This window comes from Neltuma alba, unplaced genomic scaffold (assembly GCF_004799145.2).
Source record: "Neltuma alba isolate B1F8T4 unplaced genomic scaffold, ASM479914v2 tig00010592_pilon, whole genome shotgun sequence".
In the NCBI taxonomy this organism is placed as follows: domain Eukaryota; kingdom Viridiplantae; phylum Streptophyta; class Magnoliopsida; order Fabales; family Fabaceae; genus Neltuma; species Neltuma alba.
Window position 1 is genome coordinate 62,023 of NW_021635455.1, and position 22,768 is coordinate 84,790.

At 37.4% G+C, this 22,768-nt stretch overlaps 2 protein-coding genes and 2 pseudogenes across 3 annotated transcripts; all 4 read right to left on the reverse strand.

Annotated features, from left to right (window-relative positions):
* Positions 1–529: 529 nt before the first annotated feature.
* LOC114757373 (aspartyl protease AED3-like) lies at positions 530–2,042 on the reverse strand (annotated as a pseudogene).
* A 1,736-nt stretch (positions 2,043–3,778) lies between these two features.
* Positions 3,779–7,050, reverse strand: LOC114757355 (universal stress protein PHOS34). Of its 2 annotated transcripts, none has more exons than XM_028946377.1 (5): positions 6,681–7,049; positions 6,468–6,571; positions 6,212–6,330; positions 5,010–5,106; positions 3,779–4,322 (listed from the first exon to the last, which is right to left on the reverse strand). In XM_028946377.1, exons 1-4 carry the CDS (start codon positions 6,880–6,882, stop codon positions 5,010–5,012), a joined length of 522 nt encoding a protein of 173 aa, XP_028802210.1. In that variant the 5' UTR covers positions 6,883–7,049; the 3' UTR covers positions 3,779–4,322. The 2 variants fall into 2 exon arrangements, with proteins under 2 accessions (XP_028802210.1, XP_028802211.1); XM_028946378.1 differs by lacking the exon at positions 3,779–4,322 and adding an exon at positions 4,329–4,704 and having other exon boundaries at positions 6,681–7,050.
* Positions 7,051–10,507: 3,457 nt separating this feature from the next.
* LOC114757277 (AT-hook motif nuclear-localized protein 28-like) lies at positions 10,508–11,855 on the reverse strand. The gene is made up of 2 exons (XM_028946276.1): positions 11,038–11,855; positions 10,508–10,556 (listed from the first exon to the last, which is right to left on the reverse strand). Exons 1-2 carry the CDS (start codon positions 11,739–11,741, stop codon positions 10,508–10,510), a joined length of 753 nt encoding a protein of 250 aa, XP_028802109.1. The 5' UTR covers positions 11,742–11,855.
* Positions 11,856–15,505: 3,650 nt separating this feature from the next.
* Positions 15,506–21,224, reverse strand: LOC114757332 (AP-4 complex subunit mu-like; annotated as a pseudogene).
* Between the last annotated feature and the right edge of the window lie 1,544 nt (positions 21,225–22,768).

Here is a 22,768-nt window from a genome sequence, read left to right on the forward strand (position 1 = left end):
TCTCTCTTATGCTTTCTCTTCTTATTAATGAGGGCATTTTTGAAAAAAAAAATTATACTTTTTACACATTAATTGTTCTTAACTAATTTTAACTGTTTTTTTGATCAACGTACTTCGGTTATTTGTCTCTTATAATAAGGAACGGAGGGAGTATATGTTATTAGTAAATTTTGTGGTTGCACATATTAAAAATTTCATTAAATAATAATTTTAGTTAATATATATTGTTAGTAAAAATATTTTAATGAAGACAAAACATATTTACTAGCTCCGGTGTTAATTATAAGGCCTTGTTTGTAGATTACAAACAAGGTCTAATAATTAGAAGAGAAAGTAGTATTATAAATAACTAATTTATTTAATTTTTTAAAATTAATTAATTAGGCCTAGGAGGAAAGCTTTATAGTCTCCCTTTTTGAAAAAATACCGAAAAATATACGAGACTGGACTCATCTTCAAGAGTGAGACCACGGATGTTGATATGCACCCAAAAGACAGAACCTTGGAAATTAGAAACATAGCCCACGTTTCAAATCAACACACAATTATCAAACTTCAGACGTGATGACACTATGGCATTGATAAAGATGAGATGTCTCCTTCAATGTCTTTCAGGGCCACCACACTTATTTACCACAGACTTCTTAGCCACCAGGACAGATGGGTCGGGACACACAACAAAGAAAATACAAGAAATTTAAATCTAGCAAGTAGCTAGCTACAGAGCTCACGGGCTATACCAACCTTATTATTGACAGTATCAGACAAAATCCTAAGGTTCTGCTGCTGCAAATTGGCTATCACATTCAACACCGAGCTCACATTACTGGGCGACGTCGCCATTGCCAAGCAGGCCAGTGAACCCGAACTGCTATGTATGAAGCTGTTCTCCAATGGCAATTTCAACTCCAACCCCGAGAAGTGCAATGTAATTGTGCGTGCCAGTGTCTCGTAGCTCTTCACAAAGCAAGTGTCAAATGCCCCCAGGCTCGAAAAAGGACCTTTCACTTGTTTTCTGAACTCGTCCCTGATTGCATTATACACTGGTTCCACGAATCGGGTGATCACCGTACCTGAATCTATGATGGTTCCAGCTCCGGTGTTAGGTTTGAAGCTCAGAAGATCCGTAGGTAACCGGACAAGGACCCGACCAACGCTGACTCCGGTCAAGTTCACGTAGTACAGAGAAGGCCGGCGGGGATTATGCAATAGAGGGGTTGTACGGATGCGTTTGGGCTGACCTTTGGGTCCGAGCTTCAGCGACCCAGAGAAGAAATATGACCTAAACCGGGAAGGCAGTAGGAGAAAACTCCCCTGTAGATTGACCCGGCTTGCAAAAATAACGACAAGGGTCCCCGACCCAGACCAAGTAGTCCTTGGGAGGGAATTGAACCGCCGTTGACGTTATTAACGCAACCGAAAGCGTAATTGGGCATGATATCAGATCCTAGTCTGAGAGAATCTTGGACCAGCGTGGCGGAGAAGGATGAACCGGCGTAGGAATGGTTAAACGAACAGGGGGCGGATCCTGTGTTGGGGCAAGAGGATCCACGGACCTGACTGCATTGCAGAACGGAGCAATCCAATGACCTGAAAGCAGTAGAAGCTTTGGGTGTAAAAGTGACGGCGGAGCAGCCAGAACAGCCGGGGCAAGGGACCCAGGCCTCATCGCTGCTAGTATGACCATGAACATGAGCTGACCGGGAGTGCCGAGCTTTGCCCGGACTAGGTAGTTGCCGATAGTGAAAGCCTGGCCGGAGGCAAGAGGGGTGGAGCTTGAGCGCTTCTTAGCGAGAAGGGAAGATAAGTAGGTGAGGCGTTGTGAGTCTGTGGAGGCGGCCATGGTCATGAGGGTGTTAAGCCAGGAGTCATCAGTAGCGTTGTTGGGTAGTTGGAAGGGAGAGCACTTGGAGTAAATGGGAATGAGGGCGACGTCCAAGTGAAAGGCTTCATAGGCACAAGGGTCTAAAGCAATGGTGGTAATGGCGAGGATGTATTGTTGCAGAGAAAAGAATAAAGGAGTTGAAGAGCTTGAGGTCCATATTTATGGAAGCGGGCGGTTTAGTGTGCACGGCATCGTCCTTTAATATACGCTAGAGAGAGGGAGAGAGGGAGAGAGTCCCATGCATGATCGGCGCATCCGGTGTTTGTCTTCCCTTTGATTAAATTACATAACTATCCTTGGAATAGTTTTCACAAATTTGTCTTTTTCGTTGCCATTTATTTTGGTTTTGGGTGCAATTCGGGCTTATACATACGAATATTATATGAGTTTATGAGAGGTTATATTATTTATGAAATGTGAACATTATTGTAACTTGTGATACATTATGGAAGCTCCTTGAAATACATAGAACTATGAGGAAAGGCAATCCAGTTGTAGAACACAGTAAGAATCTCGAGCGATTAGATGCATGATGAGATTTCAGGGTATTTAAAAGTTGCAATCATGGGAAGTTTGATTGAGAGCATCAAGCCCCAGCAGATTTAAGTGTTGGAGATGAGCTAGATCAAGAAAAGCAGTAAAAAAGATCAATCGAACAGTACGAAGTGGGGGAAATGCTGTTCGTAGGTGGTCGGAGCACGAGATGGAAGCAGTCGTTCACGGACTTTCTAAGACATTTAATTCGTACAGCACAAAACACACACAAGGTTGGTCCCACGTTTGTAGTTCTGATTGCTGTTTATCAGCCTGCGATGGAGCAGAGAAATCTACTTACTAGCTTTCAGATCCGAAGGATGAAGCTGTGCTATCGTTTCAAGAGCCCTCTTTCACGCTTCCATGTTCAAAGACATGGACACACAGCTAAATCAGGTGAAGTTTTACTTGATAGTAGTAGCCAAAAATCCGAAGCTGATGATTTGTTGCCTCACATCAGGCAAAAACGAGAAATCACGGAAATTCATTCATCTAATTCATCATCTCGTATGCTCCAGAGAGTTCCCACCATGGCTACACTGCATTTCTATTATTTTAACTTCTGCAGTGTTTTCCAGGCTTTGGAACAAAACACATACGCAGTGTTTCAATTTTCTACATACAAGCCAAGTGCACTATCCATGTGTTCCATTTTACTAATGACGAAAGAAAGTGAAAAGTGATTACCAACTCTATGCATGGAGAGAAAAGTAAAGCAGCCGAAAAAAATTAAAGAATTTTTTTTAATGTTTACATGGCAAGATAAAATAAGAAAATTAGAAAAGCGGGGAAAAGAGATAAGAAAGCAACATGCTTTTCTCGAAGTTTTATCCTAAAAGTTTGAGTTAAAGAGGAAATGTACTTTCAAGAATTGCCCTAAAGGAGGAAAAGAAGATATGCCAGACTCCATCCTTTTCATATGTATATTATCATCTTCCTAAAATTAGTCACTTTTTTTATGTTTATTCAAACATGAGTAAAAGAAATATTCTCTTTTTCATTTTTCCCCTCCCTCCATTTTTTCACCTTCCACTTTCTCTTCCTTCACACACAGCACAAAAGCCAAATCCCGCTCCTCCAGAGTTCCAAAGTACTTCCATCTTTTTTCTTTCCTCTTTAGACTGCCAGGTTAGTTGCTTACCTAAATTGTGAATGAGGATACAAGACCTTCATATTTGCCTCATAACTTATTATGTAAGGAATAAGAACTCTTCGAAAGTCAAAAAACCTTCCCGTATGGGAAACATATGGTCACCCATGGTCATGGAATTTACAAATTTTGGCGTCAGACTAAGAACACATTGAACCACATAACATTAATAAATAAACATGCATATGGATGACCATTAGAAGAGAGTATAGCAGGCTGACCAGGGCAAGCAATACTTGAATCAACATAAGCATTCTGCGACGATATTATATGTTCGGAATATTACTCCCTTTATACGGTAAACTTATTTATTTCTTTTGGTAAACAAAATATAACACGCTTATTAATGTACAACAAAGCAAAAAGAGCGCGTAAAGTTTGATTCGGAGACATTTGAAACCAGACTCGAATTACTTGCGAAGTGATAATAGCACAGATGAAGCACTCTTCCCTGCAACAACTTCACACCGCATCAAAGTAGCACAGTCCACAACACGTGAAAACAAGTGGTTGTAGCAGAACCTGAGCAGCAGCAGCCAACTAGCAGACAGAAGCATTGGAACTGAGCTACACAGAGGTTCGGTTAAACATAAAATCCTGAGCACGAAACGGCTTGAGGTCTGACCAAATGAATTTATAAGTAGAGATGCACCACCAACAACTGACATACAGCAATCCACACCCAGAACATGGAATCAAATTGTTTCAAAATATAGTCGTCTTGCAAATTGTATGTGGCGATAAAGCCGTGCGCTGTAACAATAGAGAGTTCCAGAAAAAATTCAGACACAAAATCAGAAATAAGTAAGGTTAAGGGAAGTGATTTAAGTTTTAAAAGCATCTGAGGACAAGAAAATGAATGAAACCAAGCATCAATTGTAGAAAATAGCAAAAAAAAACTCCTCAGCCCTTTCTGTATCTCCTGCTCTCATACTTCAATTCAATAACTTCATATATGTTTTTGCATCATCTATCAATTAAAAGATAATCCATGGAGCTCCTTATGAATGTCCCAATTGATTTAAGGCCGTACTTGCACTCCAGCAACTTGTTTGGGCTGCCAGAATTTATACTTAATGCCAAGCAGCGGTGTCTTCTTCCAATTAAAATGCTAATAGGCAAACTCAACTATTAGCTGCAGGGTAAGGATTGGAGATCATTTACGGAGGAAAACAATAAAAGGGCAACACCAAATTTACCAAGGCCTTAGAAAATGGTATTGGCACAAACCAAAAACAGCTAAGCCCAGAAATCAATTTGTCACTACCTGTCAGCAATAATTAGATTCAGCAACATGCATAAAAGAGGTAGATCCCTCAGATTCTTGTGCCCAAAATTATATAGCTTATTTTTCCCAGATCCCAAACATTATAAGGGAATGACCGAATCACACATCTCAATGCTGCCGGAGCTTCTCATATTGCATACTAGAAGGCTTACCTAATTTGTCTTGTTGGCAGTGTCCTTTTCCTTTATAATCATAACAGGGCATTGAGCATGGTGGGTGCAGTAGTTGCTAACACTTCCCAGGAACATCCTGCAACAGAGATAATATTGCTCGTGGCTTGTCAAAAAACCATATTTATTGCAGTTAACATGCTACCGATCCACAGGTGTTCTGACTTTTAATGGTTTATCCCTTTTATTTTAAAAAAAAAAAATCACAAATTTTGTAATACTAGAAGTAACCAAAAAAAATTGGACGACGGCATTGGATTCATTGACAGTTCAACAGAGCATCCACGTATCAAGAAAGTTATCAAAGAGTTTTTACTGTTATAGCTGAAGAGTATAAGTAAACAGGCAACGTATCCTCTAAAAGAAATAACAGAAAGATAATAGGTAGGGGGAAAAGAATTACATGATTACATTCCAACTTTCAGAGTGACCAAATAATAAGACTTGAGAAAAAGTCAAACAAACAATCGTGCATCAAGAAAATGAAAAGATTCTTCATTTGCAATAGTAATTGCACATCTACACCATAATCGTATCACAAATCGATCAATTAAGTGGCTGGATATTTTTGGGAAAACTAAAGGCTGGAATTTTTTTAAGACAATAATTTTTACTGGAAACACGGGTGGGAAAAAACCTTGGGAGAGTACAAGCGATCCACCCAAAAGGCATTCAAGAACAGATATGAAGAGGCTCCAAACGAGTGACCAGAACTGAAGTCCAATTAAAAGTGAAAGTTTAAGATGCTTGCCGCGATGAACATCGAGAACTAGCAGTGCATACGTATCACCCATCACTATTAAACAAAAAAGCAGCTAAACAACTTAAGGCATGGCTTTAGTTAAGTGACCTGGGAGCATCTTCCAAAAATGGTTTGCTAAAGTTTCAAGATTTCGAACAAGATAGGAATGTTGAAAAGACAGGACCATTGAAAAGATCGGTGATGGAATGGACACCGCACCAAATTATACACATGCCAACACAAGATAAACTCTTAGTTTTCATATTATCTTCCAGAAACAACCAATAAAAACAGAGTGAATTTTATCTAGGATAACATTACACAGGGGGAAATCATCGATAATGGATTTCAGAAGAGTTAAAACTACAACAAAAAAATTGCTATATGATTTTTAGCATCACTTGTCAGCTATTAAAAACATTTTAGCGCTAGCTAACACTACCTCTTAATAGGACCGAACGCACGAGAACCCATCACAAGCAAGTCAGCATGCAAATTCTGGACAGCTTCACAAATTTTCTCCTTTGGATCTCCAACAACCACATGGGTTTTGACATTCACCTGCAGGAGTTTCGTAGACTAAACACTTTTGCCCGTGGGCCGAAAAAAGCAAGAAGGAAAGAAAGAAAAGGAAAAGGAAAACGTATTTAGCGGATGTGTGAGCATGAATCTTGAGAGGAATCAAAATGAAAACCAACATTTAATTTGGAACAAATCCCTAAGGCGTGATCCAGTATGGCATCGGTGATGCGCTTTTGGTGGGTTTCAATCGCAGCAGTGAATGCAGGCACTTCCAGGTCACCTAATCGATTTCAGAACTGGGTTAAATCTTCAGTAATCAGGTCAAGCAAAACAAAGTTCGATCAAAATAAGCAAGTAACCGAAGGAGGACGAAACAAAGTGCACCGAACTGGGTCCGCCGAAAGGAATGGCACCAGGATTAAGACCGGCGGCGATGGAGGGCGGTGACTGGACGTGGAGGATAACAAAAGTAGAATCGGATCCAGGCGATCGGAGCTTGAGATTGTTGAGCGCCCATGTTAACGCGCTCATACTCTCCTCGCTGCCATCGACGGCCACGACAACGCATCCCAGGTTTCCCGCCTCAGACATAGCTATTCGAACGTCTTTAGCTTGAGTTCGGTTACCGGACCGATGATTCCGTCGCCGGTCGCAGCTGCGCTGACTGCTATCCTGCTACCAATGTCTTGATCCCCCGCTCCGTTGACTGTGCGATGGATTGGATGATAGGTCCCCAGCGCCCAATCAGCGTTAAGCGGAAAAACAGGGTATGAATTATAAACTACAGTGGCCAGAATAATTCAAGTAGAATTTGCGGGACGACAAATATCCCCAAGATTTTTTGATTCTCAAAATTATACTCCTTAGATTAAAAGACATTAAAATATCCTTAAAAATACTAAAAAATAAATAAAAGTAGTTAAATTTTAAAATATTAAATCAGACTTTAGGTACTATTTTAGAATTTTCAAATTTTGTAAAATGATAATGCTATCATTATTCTTAATAACTACTTTCATATAATCAATAGTAAATAACTAAACAAAAAGTAGTTACCAGATCTCCAACAACACTTAATGCATTTTTTTAATTTTTGAAACAAAAGTAGTCAATAATCAATAGTTAAATAAAAGTAGTCACCAAAATTTTAAAAATGAAAATAGTCAATCGCAATGTTAGAGTAATCAATAACTAAACAAAGTAATCATCAAAGTTTTAAAAGAAATATAGTCAATAACTAAAAAAACAGCCAATATATAAAAAAGAGTAGTCACCGGAACTCCAGTGACCCGGTGACATGTCACTGGAGCTCCGACAGTTGGTAACCGGCAAGAGTCGGAGCTCTGACAGTTGAAAGTGCTGATGTGGCAATATTTAAAAAAAAAATAGTAAAGAGTATTTATGTAATTTTGTAAGATTTAAAATTTCAAAATGGTACCTAGAGTTTGAATTTAGATTTTGAAATTCATCCACCCTCATTTGTCTTTTAATTTTTTAGGATATTTTAGTGTTTTTTTCCAATATTTAACTTTTTAAAAATAAGTCATTTAAGCAAATTATCTCTAATCATGTTTTAGAAAAAGGAATATGTTCCCGGGTTAATTTACATTTACTCTGTTGTTTAAAAGTATCAGTTTATTTTTCCATTTTTGATGCATACGCATATTCCTTAATTTTTAAATGATTTTTCTGCATCAGGTGTAAGACTGTTTTGTTCTATATATGGTGTAATAATAAAGACGATAGAATCAATATATCAAACTTCTAACACTTAACTGTAGTTATGCATCATGATTTTTTTCCCCTTCTGATTTTGGATTTGGATTCTATATATATTTTACTGTTTCCGCAGCTTCGTAACGTGCAAGCTAAGAAAGTCATTGAGTAATCTTAAGTTTCATAAAAGTAGTTTAATTAATACTCTCTTAAAATGCCCCTCTTAAACTAGCAGCAAACTTTACTAGCACTATGCTCTAGCACTATTTGACTTCCACCCCATCTTAATACCCAAAATTAGTGCATGCATTTAAAACAATTATTAGTCGACACTTTTGATTAATTAAATGAAGGGAGTATTACGTGCATGCATGAGATGAGATAAAGTGTTATGTAATTTATATATGCTATCAATATAATGCATACACATGCAGACACAATTAAACACGGTTTGATGCGCACATAAATGTATATGGGGTTAATATGCACTCAATTATTTTTAATATCATGGATACAGAGTCTTTAAAAGGTGGTAGCATATTTATCAAGTTGCGGGAATAGATAAGGAGAGGCTCGTGGCAGTGGTCCCACTTCCTCATTTGTACTGTGAGGCCACTTATTGTTCAGTGATCTGATCTCTTATTCAAGGAATATAATTTCGCTGCTCATTTACCACCTCCACCGTCCTTTTCTACTTATCTCTTCCCGACATTTACCTGCGGCGGCTTCCATTTGCCTAGTTTTGTGTTTTGTATTAACTATTCAAGCATATTAACGAAAAGTGAACAGCGCCGCGTACCTTAACATGAATTTCTTCTTCTTCTTCTTGTCATATAACTAACAGTTATATTAATGAATGGTTTTGCCACCTTAAGTGTTTGCATTATAAGCATGAGAGGCACTAAATTAAAAGCATGGCCAACAAAGACATGCCCAGCTTGCATGCATGCGTACACATTTGAGGGTAATGGAGACTTTATTGCCAATACCCACGGCCTATAATTAATTGGAAGTTTGGAACATTACGAATTGGGTGCATCCATCAAAGCACAACTTGTTTACTTCTTGTCTTCCTGTCCCCTTTTCACATCAGCCTCTCATTTCTCCCCATAAATGTGGTTTCAGATCCGTCCCTGAAGCCTAGACATAGTTTTAAAGGAGAACCACGGCAAGAATTTGAAATTACCAAATCCTAAAAAAAAAAATTCTTATAAAAATATGTTGTTATTTGTAAATTCACTGTTCTTAAAACATACTAAGGTGTTGCTACCAAGCCTAATTTAGGATTTATTAATTTTAAGTTTCTTTCTGTGAAATTCTCCTAGTTTCAAACCTGTAAAAATGGTATATAGTTGATCGTGGCTAAAATCGCAGTCGGCCTAGGGCTTGAGGCCTCCAGAAACAAAACTAGCTAAAAACCATGCATTTTGCGGAGAATTCAGGGAAGATATTTGCTACCCGCGTACGTTCGTTAACTTTTAATATGATCATATTCACCCTATAAATATATGTACTCCTACATCGATTTCGGATAAAATTAAACAATCTAATGCGAAATCCCCTCGCGTTGATCGTATAATACAGGGGAGATTCAAATCAATATAGTGATTATATGTCTCTGTCCATGAGAAGAAAGGATTGATCTGCTCAATTACAGGATCCATTCATTTGTTTAAAATTCTTCCATAGGTGTTGGATCCCATTGAGAGGTCTATTATTAGAAATAAAAAGTTGTCGAGGGGTGAATGAAAGTAAAGAATTAGTCGGAACTTTTAAGTAAAGATTATTTCTACTTTTCTTTTTAATGTCGTCTTTCGTATCTTTTTCGTTTACGAAACTTTGCCAACCTTTGCAGATTTCAGGATTCACCAGCATGCAATAACGATAACGACGATAATGACAGGGCACGATTGGCAAATGCTCAAATATTAAAAGGATCAGGCACAATATATTCACCATGCATTTTAATGATTAAAATTAATGTGTTGACGTTCAAATATAGTTATAAAATAGATCTTATATCTAGAACCGAAAAAATGTCTTATATATAGGATGAGGGGAGCATTCTTTTGATCATCTTATTTGCTGAATCCATGCAAGAAGAAAATGGGAAAGACTAAAGTAGAGAAGGGTAACAAAGATGGAATCCTCTCGAGTTTTCCAGGAACTGACTGGATAAAGCGACGCACAAAGAAGGCAAGCACAAGGCCTAGCCACTTTCTCCCACTTTTTCCCTATTAAGAAAGCTATCCCTCCAACATGCATGACCTCATCCATTATTCGTAGCACTGACACAAGCATATATGCTCAACCCATCACAGCTGAATACCATTTCAAATAATAAAGCTGGACCAAAAAATAGTGTCAGTGTTATATAATATACATGCTTTATCCCCTTTCTTCATATGTAAGACTTAACCAACAGGGGTTAGGTGTAGTGGAATGAGCTAGTTTTTCATAACGTGATGAATCAATATTTGAATCCTCGCTCGAAGAGGTTTTAGTACTCGACAGTGCCTCGAATAGAATTGCCTCCAATAAAAGAATACCTATATTTTAAGGAAAAAAAATGTAAGACTTATCTTGCAGTGTAAATACATTTAGGGGCACATGGCCGTGCGGGTATGAGTGAAACCAGACGATGACCTCACGTACGCCTGATTCTATATATTAATTCTATAGAAAATGCATCGATGCAAACCCATCATGTACACACTGTATAATGCAATGGGTATATTTAAACGCCTTACGACGCATAAAAGGACGAGTTCTTTGGTTACTTAAAGCTTAATTACAAGAAAAATATTCTGAATTCTCGAGCATATTATGCATATGAGTTCATCACAAATTCATCCGAGTTATAAAGACTAAAACTGTGTGTTCCTGATCCAAAACATAGAGATCACTAACCAAGAGCAAAATTGAAAACCAACCAACCAAAGAAAGAAACAAAGGAAATAGTAGTACGTGCACAGTTTCTCGCAAAAGAAAGTGATGTATGCATATAGAGTATAGGCCTAAGTTAAATACTGAGGAGGCGTCGAGGGTGCAGGTTGTGGCGGCCTGATCACTGAAGCCCAAAACCCATGAACGGCGGCTTGGTTACCGCTATACACAGGGATCCCACCACGCAGAGGAGACGGCGCGTACCCGCTTTCTCCTTCTCCGGTAGTCGTGTTTTGCCCGTTCTCTTCATCTTCATATGACAACTTATGATAGGATGGGCTGTTGAATGGAGTTGCTATGACGTAGACCGGCCCCGCCGAGACCAAACTGCCAGAGACTAACCCTCCGATGACGTTTCCGTTGGGGGCGGCGAGGCTAACGGTGAGGGGTTTGGGGGGGTAATTCGAAGTGAGGGATTGGTGAGGGCTGAATGCGGCGGACATGGAGAGGATGACGTGATAACCGCGACAAGTGATGTCAGGAGCGGAAGCGACGGAGGAGACACAGAGGGAGGCGTTAACGACGGCGCCGGAAGCAGTAAGGATGCAGAGGCCGGTGCTCTTGTGGAGGCTAAACTGGGAAATAGCCCGGACGACGTCGTTGCCGTGAGGCACTTCGAGAACGTAAGGAGCCATCATGTCGTTGCGGGGTACGAGAGGACGAGCGGCCTTGGGCTTGTTCTTGGAGCCTTTAGGGCGGCCCCTGTGTTTCTTGGCCACCTCCACGGTGGCTCCGGGGCTGGACGTCTGCGTCCGAGAGGCAACAAATGATGAATAGTCGCCGTCCATCTCTATGCTTTCTCTGATAGTTTTCTTGGGCGATGACGGTGTTTGGAAGAAATTATTTTGGAGAAAAGAGGGGAGGAGAAGAGGAAAAAGAGAATGAGGAGGGTAGAACTATTGGTCTAATATTAAGCTAAAACGTACTACGCCGCCTTTGAACTTTGGAAGTCTGACCTAATTAGGGAATTTATATAGCAATTAATTAAGGAAAGAATATATGAGGAGTTTCCTTTTTTAAAACCACCTTTTTTAAAACCAAACCCTGCACACACACACGCACACCCCCTTTTAAACCAAGCTTTAATTTGCAGTACGGAAATATCAAGTTTTCTGTTCAGTATTCAGTTTTTATTATGATTGTTAAATGAAGCCCCGCTACGTCCAATACTGTTGAGTCTCTTTCTCGTTAGAGATACTTCACTTCACTGAGAGAAATTTAAGTCTTTTTCACTAAGCCTAATATATCTTCATATGGATGGAAATACTTCTCCTTGAGTCCTTAACTTTTCCCATTTTCAATCGCACATAACTTATTGTAAATAATAGCACTTTATAGTATAATTTATATTATAAAATAATTTTTATATTAAGTTCCGGGAAAAGTACACTAAGACTGAGCACCTGAAAAAGACATTTTATTTCCAACGAAAACGAAACTTCCGTCAAATGAAACTGTTCAAGCTTTGTAAAATCAAGACCAAACAAGCTCGTAAGATTTATTTTGATTTCTTCTAATTTTTTTATATATCCAATATTGTCTCATTTTTTTCTATACAGTATAGCCAATATTACCTTCAGTCCCTAATATAAGAGTTAGACAATTAATTTAATAATATTAAGATAATTTGTTAAATTAATGATTTATAATTTTTCTAATTTACTCTCTTTAATAATGCACATTGAAATTACTTGTTAGTTAAAAAAAATTATAATCAATATGGATATTTTGAAAATTAAATGAAGTAAGACTCTATAATTAGAATCAATCCAACCTCTAATTAGTTTTTATATTAAGAAAGAGGTGATATTTCCTAATTCAAGCATCATTAGATAAAATTTCTTCTTGTTTTTTTACGGGTAAAATTTCTTCTAATACTACCTTTGTAGTATAAGAACTAGTTAAAAATTCATCTAATTTTTAATTAAATTCTTATAATTTGTTTCCTTTATCATATCTTTACAATGTCATGTATTACTTCCGGTCCTTAATATAAAATCTCGTTTAACTTTTATTTTGGTCTTAAATATAAGATCCCAATCTATTTTGTCTCTAGTATTTATGTATTTTTTTCAAGGTAGTCCTTCTAATAATAGTAATTTTAGCCAGCACACTTGATTAGCAATGATATTTTAGGAAAGACAATACATATTTGTTACAAACAACTAATTTAACTTATTTTCTTAATCTCTTCAAATTAGTCAACTAGTTTTTATAATTAGGACCGGAAGTAGTAATTTTTAAATAGGTTCCTATATTCATCTTTTTAATCGAAATAATCATATTCAAGATATGGTTAAATTGAATTAAATGTTAATATTTTTCTCAATGAGGATTCAAATGTCGAATCCTCAAGTTCTGAAATACTAACCATTTCCACTGAAGTGAAAGCTTTAGTTCTCTGGATTTGATTTGTTCACGAAGGTGAGAGTAAATAACGCATTCTTTAATTTCTTCTGTTTTTTTCTCCTTCCGATTTCAAATCAATCGAAAGAAGTGTGCGAGCCACGTATCAATGTGGAGATGAATACCAATTTCAACTCCCATTTGTAAGCCTCTATAGATAGGCACCACTTCTTGGTAGTGGACGCTGGCACTGGGAGATGCGACTGGCTTCAATTGAACTCAAATCTTAATCAACCACCATCTGACTCCTAATGTGTCACTCAACACCAATCAACAGATCTTTTAAGTGCACACGACTTCTTTCTAGTGCGTGAAAACTGGGATTAATGTAAATCAATAATCACATCATCTCAAGACTTTTTTTTATTTCACCTTTTTTTTCACTTTTAACGGTATTTATTCTTTTTTATCTTGGGTGGACAGTTTTCATTTTCTCTAGTCTTTCACGACACAGAATAGATTAGACACCATATATAATGCTTTTGTGTTTTTATTGAGACCTTGAGGCATATAATCATAAATTCTTTTGAAATTCACGAATTTAAACCCCTGTGATGACTATATATGCGATGTGATCGGACATGCAACTAACTAGCAATGAAGTTTATAGTTGCATTGTCCAGGAGCGATTAATCTCCTTGACAAAATTAGAAATATTTGTTAAGCCGAGTGAACAAAATCATCTGTAAATTTCTTGTTAAATAGCACTTCATCATTGCACTGAATGAACAAAATGCTGGCCTTGGGGGACATGCCAAACATAATCCTTTCATTTTATCAAACATCATTATCATTGTCATTGATCACATTTTTTATAAAAACTATCCTACAAATCACACGAGATCGTAAAATAATACAGAGTAATTCGAGTAGGTTTTACATATTAACAGAGTCCGCTGGGTCACGCCATTCATAATTTATGAACAATATATTATTTTCGATTCTTAATATAAGATCTGATTTGATTTTTATTTTGATTCTACCTAATAAACTTAATCAACAAGGATATTTTAAAAAAAGCAACACTTATTTATTACAAATAACTAACTTAATTTATTTTTTTTAATTTACTCAAATGAATTAGTTAATTTTTATATTTAGGATCAGAAGTAGTATAACTTTCTGTGTATTTTATATTTTAAATAAATTTCAGCGAAACATGCTTGCTCGACTGGGCCGCTCGAAATGGAAATTTCCTTCCCAGGAATTTGAGCTGGGAAAGCGATCCGGATATAGAATTGGAAATCTGACATCAGAGAGAGCGATGGAGGGGGCCCTGTGGGACCCAGCTTTGACGGAGAATGGGTTCTTTCGACTAATGTTCGTTTTAGGCATGCTGCGGGCCATGACTTTGTCCTGTAATTCTTGCCGCCAAGCGCCCACCGTTTCATTCTTTTCTTATCCCCCCCCCCCCAACTTTTCTCTGTGGAGAAGATTGTATGGACGTAGTTTGTTCCTAGGAGCTAGTTAATAAATAAATGAGGAGAACTCATTCACAGAAATCAGGAGAAGAAAAAAGAGGCCGTAGTTGTCGTCTAAATTGAAAAAGCGAGCCGCTGGATTTTTCACATCCGAATTATTCGTGCCTGTGACAGGTTTCACCTGATATAAGAATCTTCTCGAACCAAAAAGAAAGTGGGGTAAAGAGAACAGAATCTCTAGTAATACATGTCACTAGATGCATAACAAGTGTGTTCCCGGCTTCAAGAGTTCTTCGTGCATAAGCATTATAATTCTGTAAACCATACAAAAGCTAAGCTCTGCTCCGCTCGGAAGCAGTATAGAGAATACAAACCAGCAGTCCAGGGTAAGATCAGCAATCATCTCAATTGAGAGTAGCAATATGGTCTAACCCAAAAGTTTGCAAAATTCTATCTCAACGTTATTATATTGATGCTATCACCCTCCCTTAACATTTTGGTTAATATTAGTTTGGTATGTGTATCTCCAGATGTCCTGCTCATAATTCCGTTGTCTTATTCGTCAATCCTAGCTCCTGTCGTGTCCCCCTTTCTTTTATACATAATTAGGGCATGCATCTTGTGCTATGATGAAAAAACAGTCTCAATTACAGTGAGATCTCAGTGTGCATTTGTTCTCGTGAACTTCCGCATAAGTGAGTGATTAGTGAATGCGATGAGTAAGAAACAAAAAAGGATGGAGCTCATAACATAGAATCACTTTAGTCGGTATGTTTAATAATAAAGCATAAACTGTCCGTAATTGACCTCGAAGTAGATGTAATTTACAAATAAAGAATAAAAATTAAGCAAATGAAATAACGAACAAAAGAAAACATTAGAGAAAGAAGGGGGTCGCTTAACTGCATCATCATACACGAGCCACATAGGAATTTGCCTGCGTAACATATCTCACCCATCGATATGGTTCATGGGTTCCAAACTTCTTCGCTATTTGCAAGTATTTCACCTGCATGAAATAAAAGTATTCAGCACTAAATATCTTATGCGACCGAAAAAAAAAAAGGACTCTGTATCTCCAGATGAACTCAGAGATCAGCAAACATTTGACATCACAGCATGTCAAAAACGAATTTTATGAAGAGTTCGTTCAAGCAAGACTTTTAGTTTTTGAGTCGGTCTTGGCATGACCAACATCGACTTGATCTGCAATTTGTAGCGACCAAAGTATAATAGAGGAAAAGTTATTTACAGAAGAGTAAACTCAAGGCAATCAGCAAGTTGGCATAATCTGTTTACCTGAAGACGTGATGCATTGTACATTGGTATGGTAAATGTCATGCTAACAGGTCCACATTCTTTAGTTATATTCCCTATTAAGAAATGAATTTGCATTAATGAGGATGTATTGACCATTCAACCTAAGAGACAACAGACTGTACCTTCTGTGACAAATCTAACGGTAAATACCATGTGACTCCTGAGAAAATGTTAGCTTTGCACGTAAAGTATGCTCAGAAGTCAGATCCACCAACAATCTGTTTCAAGAGCTTATCAGTACGTTTCTCAAGCGGAGATAAAAGACCAGAACTACATGGTTAAAATTAAAGCAATGATGAGACGATCAAGGAAAAAAAAAAGGAGAGGGAGAGAATTGACAAGCAGCATTGCCTTCTTTAAACTCCATTCTAGTCTCTTATTTGCTTCTTTAAAATCAGTTGTTTGACCAACAGCTCCGCGTTCCAGCCCAAAACTAACTGAGACAATTTAAGATAACAACTCAGATTAGTGACTATGAACATATCCCAGGCTGTTTCCTTGTAATTTAACCATAGTCCTAAACAATCAATTAGAGTGATCTATGTTGCCATTATGGTTGCGGAAAGTGCCCCCAATCTACTGGATGCACATTCTTTCAAGTTTATCACGCATATGATGCAGAGTAACGCCAGAAATTCCTTCAATATTAATTTGCCATAATTGTCCCGTTATCCATGAAATCTTTCATTAAAACAACACATGTGCCTTCAATATTGATCACAAAAATTGAGGATACCCAAAAAAAAAAAAAAAAAGGATCAGTAAACATCTCAGTAAGACTGAATAGCCCTGTGAGGACAAATTCAAATTGGAAAAAAAAAGGGGTTCATGCATCTTTTAGTCAATAAAATATATGGTTATTTCACCATCTGTGGTTAATTCAGGCGGCAAGGGCAGGTGAGGCGTGGGCAGCAATCAAGGGTTCAAATCTTCTTAATGTGACAGGAGAGGGGGGGGAGGAAAAAAAAAGGATCATTTGCATCTGAATTTTTCTTTGGTAATCCCTTAATCTGGTTTATTTTGGACCTCTCAATAACGTACTACACAAAATATTTCTGCAATGTTACTTATTCATGACAAAAACTGTTGAAGATGATTTGGTACGTTTGTTCAAAAATATGCAAAGGATAGAATCACACCTGGTGGTATGCGTTGGCAGCGGCATCAGCACTTTTATAGTATTTGCTGTCCCACTAGAGGCAAACTCAGCATATATTTTAAGAATAAACTCACCCTACAAATACCAATTCAGAAGTGTCAGTGTGTGCTTTGCAAGACTAAGGACCTTGAGATTTGAAATAAAATGACTTAAACACGTAGCCTGTAGATCCATTTACTAATAGAAAACTACAGTCCGTTCACAATTTAGTATATTGTTTCCCAGTACATAGCACAACTTTCTTTTCCTTTAAAGCTTTGCATATAAAAGTGACAAAAAAGTTTGAGGAGGATATAAAATTATGACAAAGCAGCATCCCTTAACTGCCTTTGCATTGCTGTAGTGCGTAATATATCACAAGAAATACAATGCGCAAAGGACAGTCAACCAGATGACAAAGCTTCAATAAGATAGTCCTGATGAAACATAGGCATCACCTTAAGGGTCCCTGCTTCCTCAATCAAAGTATTAATACGAAAAGGAGGCCTAAACTCCTGGGTCATACGGTAGTTCATGACAGGAAATTCACCATCTGGCGGTATCTAAGTTTTGTAGCATAAGAAAATTATTAAAGTTTAAAGGAAGCAAAGCAGCAAAACATGTTTACGTTTAGAGAAATGTTCATCAAGACTGCACTTTTGTACTTACCAAAGTCAGAGTTTTGTCCATATCAAAGTTATCAAGACGAACAGATTCGTGGAAATTACAGTCATCTAATATCACTGCCCCAGAACCAGTTGAACTATTATAACCTGCTCAGAAACGGTTTAAATTTACAAATCAAGGCAACACATGAATTGTTAAGCGCAGGCAAAAACAATAGGCACCATTAAATTCATTAAAGACATCAAAGGAACTGCAACAATGCCTCCAAATTTCAGTAAAAGACAGGTTCTATTCAAAAGTTTCAATAAGAAACATACAAAATCTATTATCATCAGATTTCAGATCCATATCTGAAGGAATATCGATCAAGTGTTACTCAAAAATATAAAAGCAACGTAATGGTTCCTCATAACCTGAAATCAATAGTCCAAACAAGCAAAGAAAAAGGAAGAAACATTGAATGGTCGGTTCCATTACAGAACCCCCCCCCCCCAAAAAAAAAAAGGAGATACAAAACCATAATAAAGAAAAAAGATACCATAGGTTGGTCCCTGGCCTCTTCCAATGGCAAGGTCGTCATTAAGAGCCAACCGAATTTCACGATTTCCAGAAAGATAGCTCTTAATTTGTATGGTGCCATCAATTTCAGAAGTCAATATATATCCCTGTTAAAATATATGAAATATGTTAAGACTGATCAGTACAACGCACAAGCGAAACTTAACAGTACGAAAGTTAACTCTTGAAACTTCAACCAAGAAAGATAAAAACTTCATTTGAAACAGTCATGACACATGAAAATATGGATTATTTACATATGCAGTGATAATGTACCCACACTGGAGCCGAAAGTGATGCTGATTTTCTCGATTATATCTACAAAAATTTCCTCCCTCCTTTTACCCCCAGGCCCTGTTGCCACAACTGATTTTGTGATGGCTGTCCCTGGCATTCTTTTTGTCCCTTGCTGCATATAACCAAGTTCAGGAATCTCACGTACTCAAACGATAATTACAAATAAGATATCTTCCAAGTGTCTGACACTATGAAAATATCCCACCGCAAAAATTGTAGCAGGCACAAGAGGTGATACTCCTGCAGCATGTACCACCATTGGTTCATTGAAAACATAGGATTTCAACACTTCAGTAGATGTTGTTTGCACATAGCCAAAGTCCTTGCACAAAGAAAATCATCAGGATATTAAGTAACCAAGGTTTAGCAAATAACACATAGACTAGATATCCTATATATAGTAGTACAACCTATCCAAATATTGAGAGAAAGATATGATGACAGAGGAAATTGAACATAAGCATGTGTATTAGTTATAAAAACACAGAGGGAACTAGGGAGACAGATGATGTAGGTAGAAGGGTAAGAAGAGGAGGGAGATACAAAGCAGATCTATTCAGAACTAGATTGATTTGATAACAAACATCAACATAACATAATCAGAGTCCTGAGCCCCTTATAAGCCTAACGGTTGATCACATATGTCTGAATCATAACTGCCATAACTAATTAAGTAACTCATACTCCCCTTTACATTTACATAACAACAGACCAGATAAAGTGAAAATTAGACTACAAGGAAACCTCAATGGAGAAGCTGAAAGAAGTATAATGCCAAAAAGGATAAAAGAGGAAGCTCACAATGACTTCATCAAGCAACTCGTACACGAGCACAAAGTTCTTTCTCAATGAGTCTTCACTTAGAACCCCAACGTAATCTTTGATTACACGAGCAATCCTTTGCAAAAGCTCCAATACAAAAGAAGGTGATATATTAATCCTTGTGGTTGCAACAAACAATAGCCCAACGACCTTCACATGAAAGTAGTTTACTCCATCCACATTCTATCAATGGACAACCCCCAGCCCCCGGGAAAAAAAAATGAAAAAAGGAAAAGAAAAAAAGACAGAAATAAAGGTTAGCATACTTTACCAGAGCAAGTGACAAAATTTAAATAAATTTTGAACAAAATTTCAAAATAATCAGAGCATAAAATCAATACTGGTGGTGGTAGATGGATCTAAGAGGCCAGGAAATAATTAGCATTATTGGCCATTTAATTTACCAGATGTCCGGAGTCTTCCTCCCCCGGGCCAAAAAAAAAAAAAAAAGAGAAAACAAAAGCGCAAGATGTTTACAAGGTATCCTTAAAGGTTCATATTGGCTCTCTTATCATGCTAATTGATGGGCAGGACATCTAAAGAGAGGATGTCTCATTGAAATCAAGTACCTTATCTAGTATGGAGAAAATTCGGTTTAGGGAAAACTAGATGATGCGAGTTTTAGTTAGTTATGCCGCAATTACCACTTGCGATTCCATTTTTTTCAAAGCCTAGTAGATATACACGACCTAATTTGGAAAGATAATACCTACAAAGACAGGCGGCGCTTCCTCTTTCCCATCATCTTTCCAAAATTTTACTTTACGGAAAAATATCTCTGCACTTCCCTTTTGCACTTCACCACGGTCTGCAATAAAAGAAATTTTTTTTTAAAAAAAAAGAAGAAGCAGAAATGGTTGCACGCCATGTGCAAAGGGTCTAGCTAAATAATCACAGACAACTTTTATGCGAATTGTTTCACTTGCAAAAATGTCCATAGAACCAACATAGTCATCCCTCACAAAAGCATTTGCAGATTAGAAACACTTAAATCATCCTAAGCTGCTTAATTCGCATAACAACACAAGAAATTACTGGGAGGACTGCGAAAGAGAGAAGCTAAAATGTGGAGAACAAACTACAAGATTTTGAATTGAGGTTACTTTTAAGGATTCCCCCACTCAAGTGGCGAGCATCAGCACAACAATGCCCGGCATTTTATAGAATTATAGCGAATATTCAATACTATAATGATATTGAATGCCTAAACAATTATAAGAGCAAAATGTAGCATCTTTTGCTAAGGTAAATAGATTGACGGAGCGTTGGCCCAAGAAGATGTCAATAGCAAGAACTTAGCTACATAACGTTCGAGTCATGGTTTCTTCGTTCGAAGTGATCAGCATGCAATCATAGTTGAAGTAAGATCTCGAAACATACAGATTGAGTTAGTAGTAATGTCGTTTCGGATCAGGAGATTCAAAATAAGTTCATCACAGATAGTGATGCAATTAGGAGAGAACACTGGATCAATCGGCATCATCAGATCCACAAGTGTAATAGAAAACGAAAACGCAAAGGACTAGTGTGGACACGTGAGAGGAAGCTTACAGTCTCGGAAGACGATGTTATCGCCACGCTGTGACAACACAAAGAACTGCGAGATCATTATTCCGTTTCCGTCGTCCCTGCGCGCCGGATGCACCTTTAGCAGGCGCCTTTGTCGATGGTTCTTTTCCTTTTGAGCACCTCATCATCTGTCAATATTTGTTACGGTTAGGGGCGCCAATGTTGATATTGTGGCCAAAGCCTCAAAAAAGTTTTTGGCCAACGATCGGCGTAAAGCCTCGATATTAATTTAAATGCACGTATCAACCAACTCTGAGGCGCCGTAATTTATAATTTCCTGTATAATTTTTTTGGGTACGATTTCTGTATAGTTATCAAAGGATCCTGCGTATTTACGTAATACGGCGGGAATAATAACTCGCAGATCCTCCATATGCAGACGTCACATGAACCAAACTATTTTGGCACTGGCAGGAGGATCCTCAAACAAAAACATTATTCTTTTTAACCAAAACTAAGGTCATTCTCTTTAATAACCCTCAAAAGAGCACCCTCACCTTTCTCATACATGGAAAAATTTAATCACGTCCTAATCCTGTTGCATTCACCTTATTTTGTTGACAAGAAAAATTAAAAACTAGTGCTATTTTTTTCATTACCTAAACTAAGTTCATTTCCTTTAATAACCCTAAAAACGGCACCCTGATTATCTCTTATATTCATGGAAAAATTTAATCACGTCCTAATCCTGTTGCATTCACCTTTCATCAAATTAGCGTTATTTTGTTGACGAAAATTAAAAATAAAAACCAGTGCTAATTTTATTTTATGATTAATATAATCTTTAATCTCTTAAATTTACTTTTTTGTACTTCAAATTTGTTCTCATTTTAATTTTAGTCTCTCAAAAAATAAAATAATTCAAGTTTTATTACATTATAAAGATCAATATTTAAAATAAAAAGAAACTTGAAAAATCAAAACTCATGACTTGAAACTGGATAAAACAAAACCAAAATAAAAAAGACAAATTTGAAAAACTAAAATTTATATTAACTTTTTATTTTATTACATTATTGCCTTCACCTGTGCGACAGGCCGATAGCCTCAGTAACAAAATCAAAAATTTACTAGGCCCGTAAGCCCCGATTTGTCTGCCCAGACTAGACTCGATAAGCCCAATTCTCTACCAGAACCTTCAAAACGCCGTTCCAGTATTTTTTTTAGAGTGTTTGACGACCCTCAAAATCACTTTTAAAAAGTACTTTTTCGTAAAACAAGGCAAACTCCTCTATATATTTACTTCGTAAACTGTAAAAACACTTTTAAAACCATAGTTTAGTTTCCATCCAAACACCCTTTGTCTCTGACCCCTCGGTTCTCACACGCACCCTATCCCCTCCATATGATATGACGCGTCCTCTACCGGTCATCATGGAGCTTAACAACCTCACTATTGAGAAGCGCATATGATGCCATCATCAAGCCATTACTTTCAGTGCTTTACTCATCACGATTATCAAACCATTAAAACTACGAAAAGGAAGCATCTTTTCTTTCTTCTTGCTACTTTAACCAGCTTTTCTTGAAAACACTTGCGATAACTTGGAAAAATAAAGAGAAAACGCAAATAAGCACTAACGATCAAAAAATGAGTTAACGGCTAATTGAGCAGACAACGTTGATGATGACGTAAATAGTGGGAATTGAGAAGTGA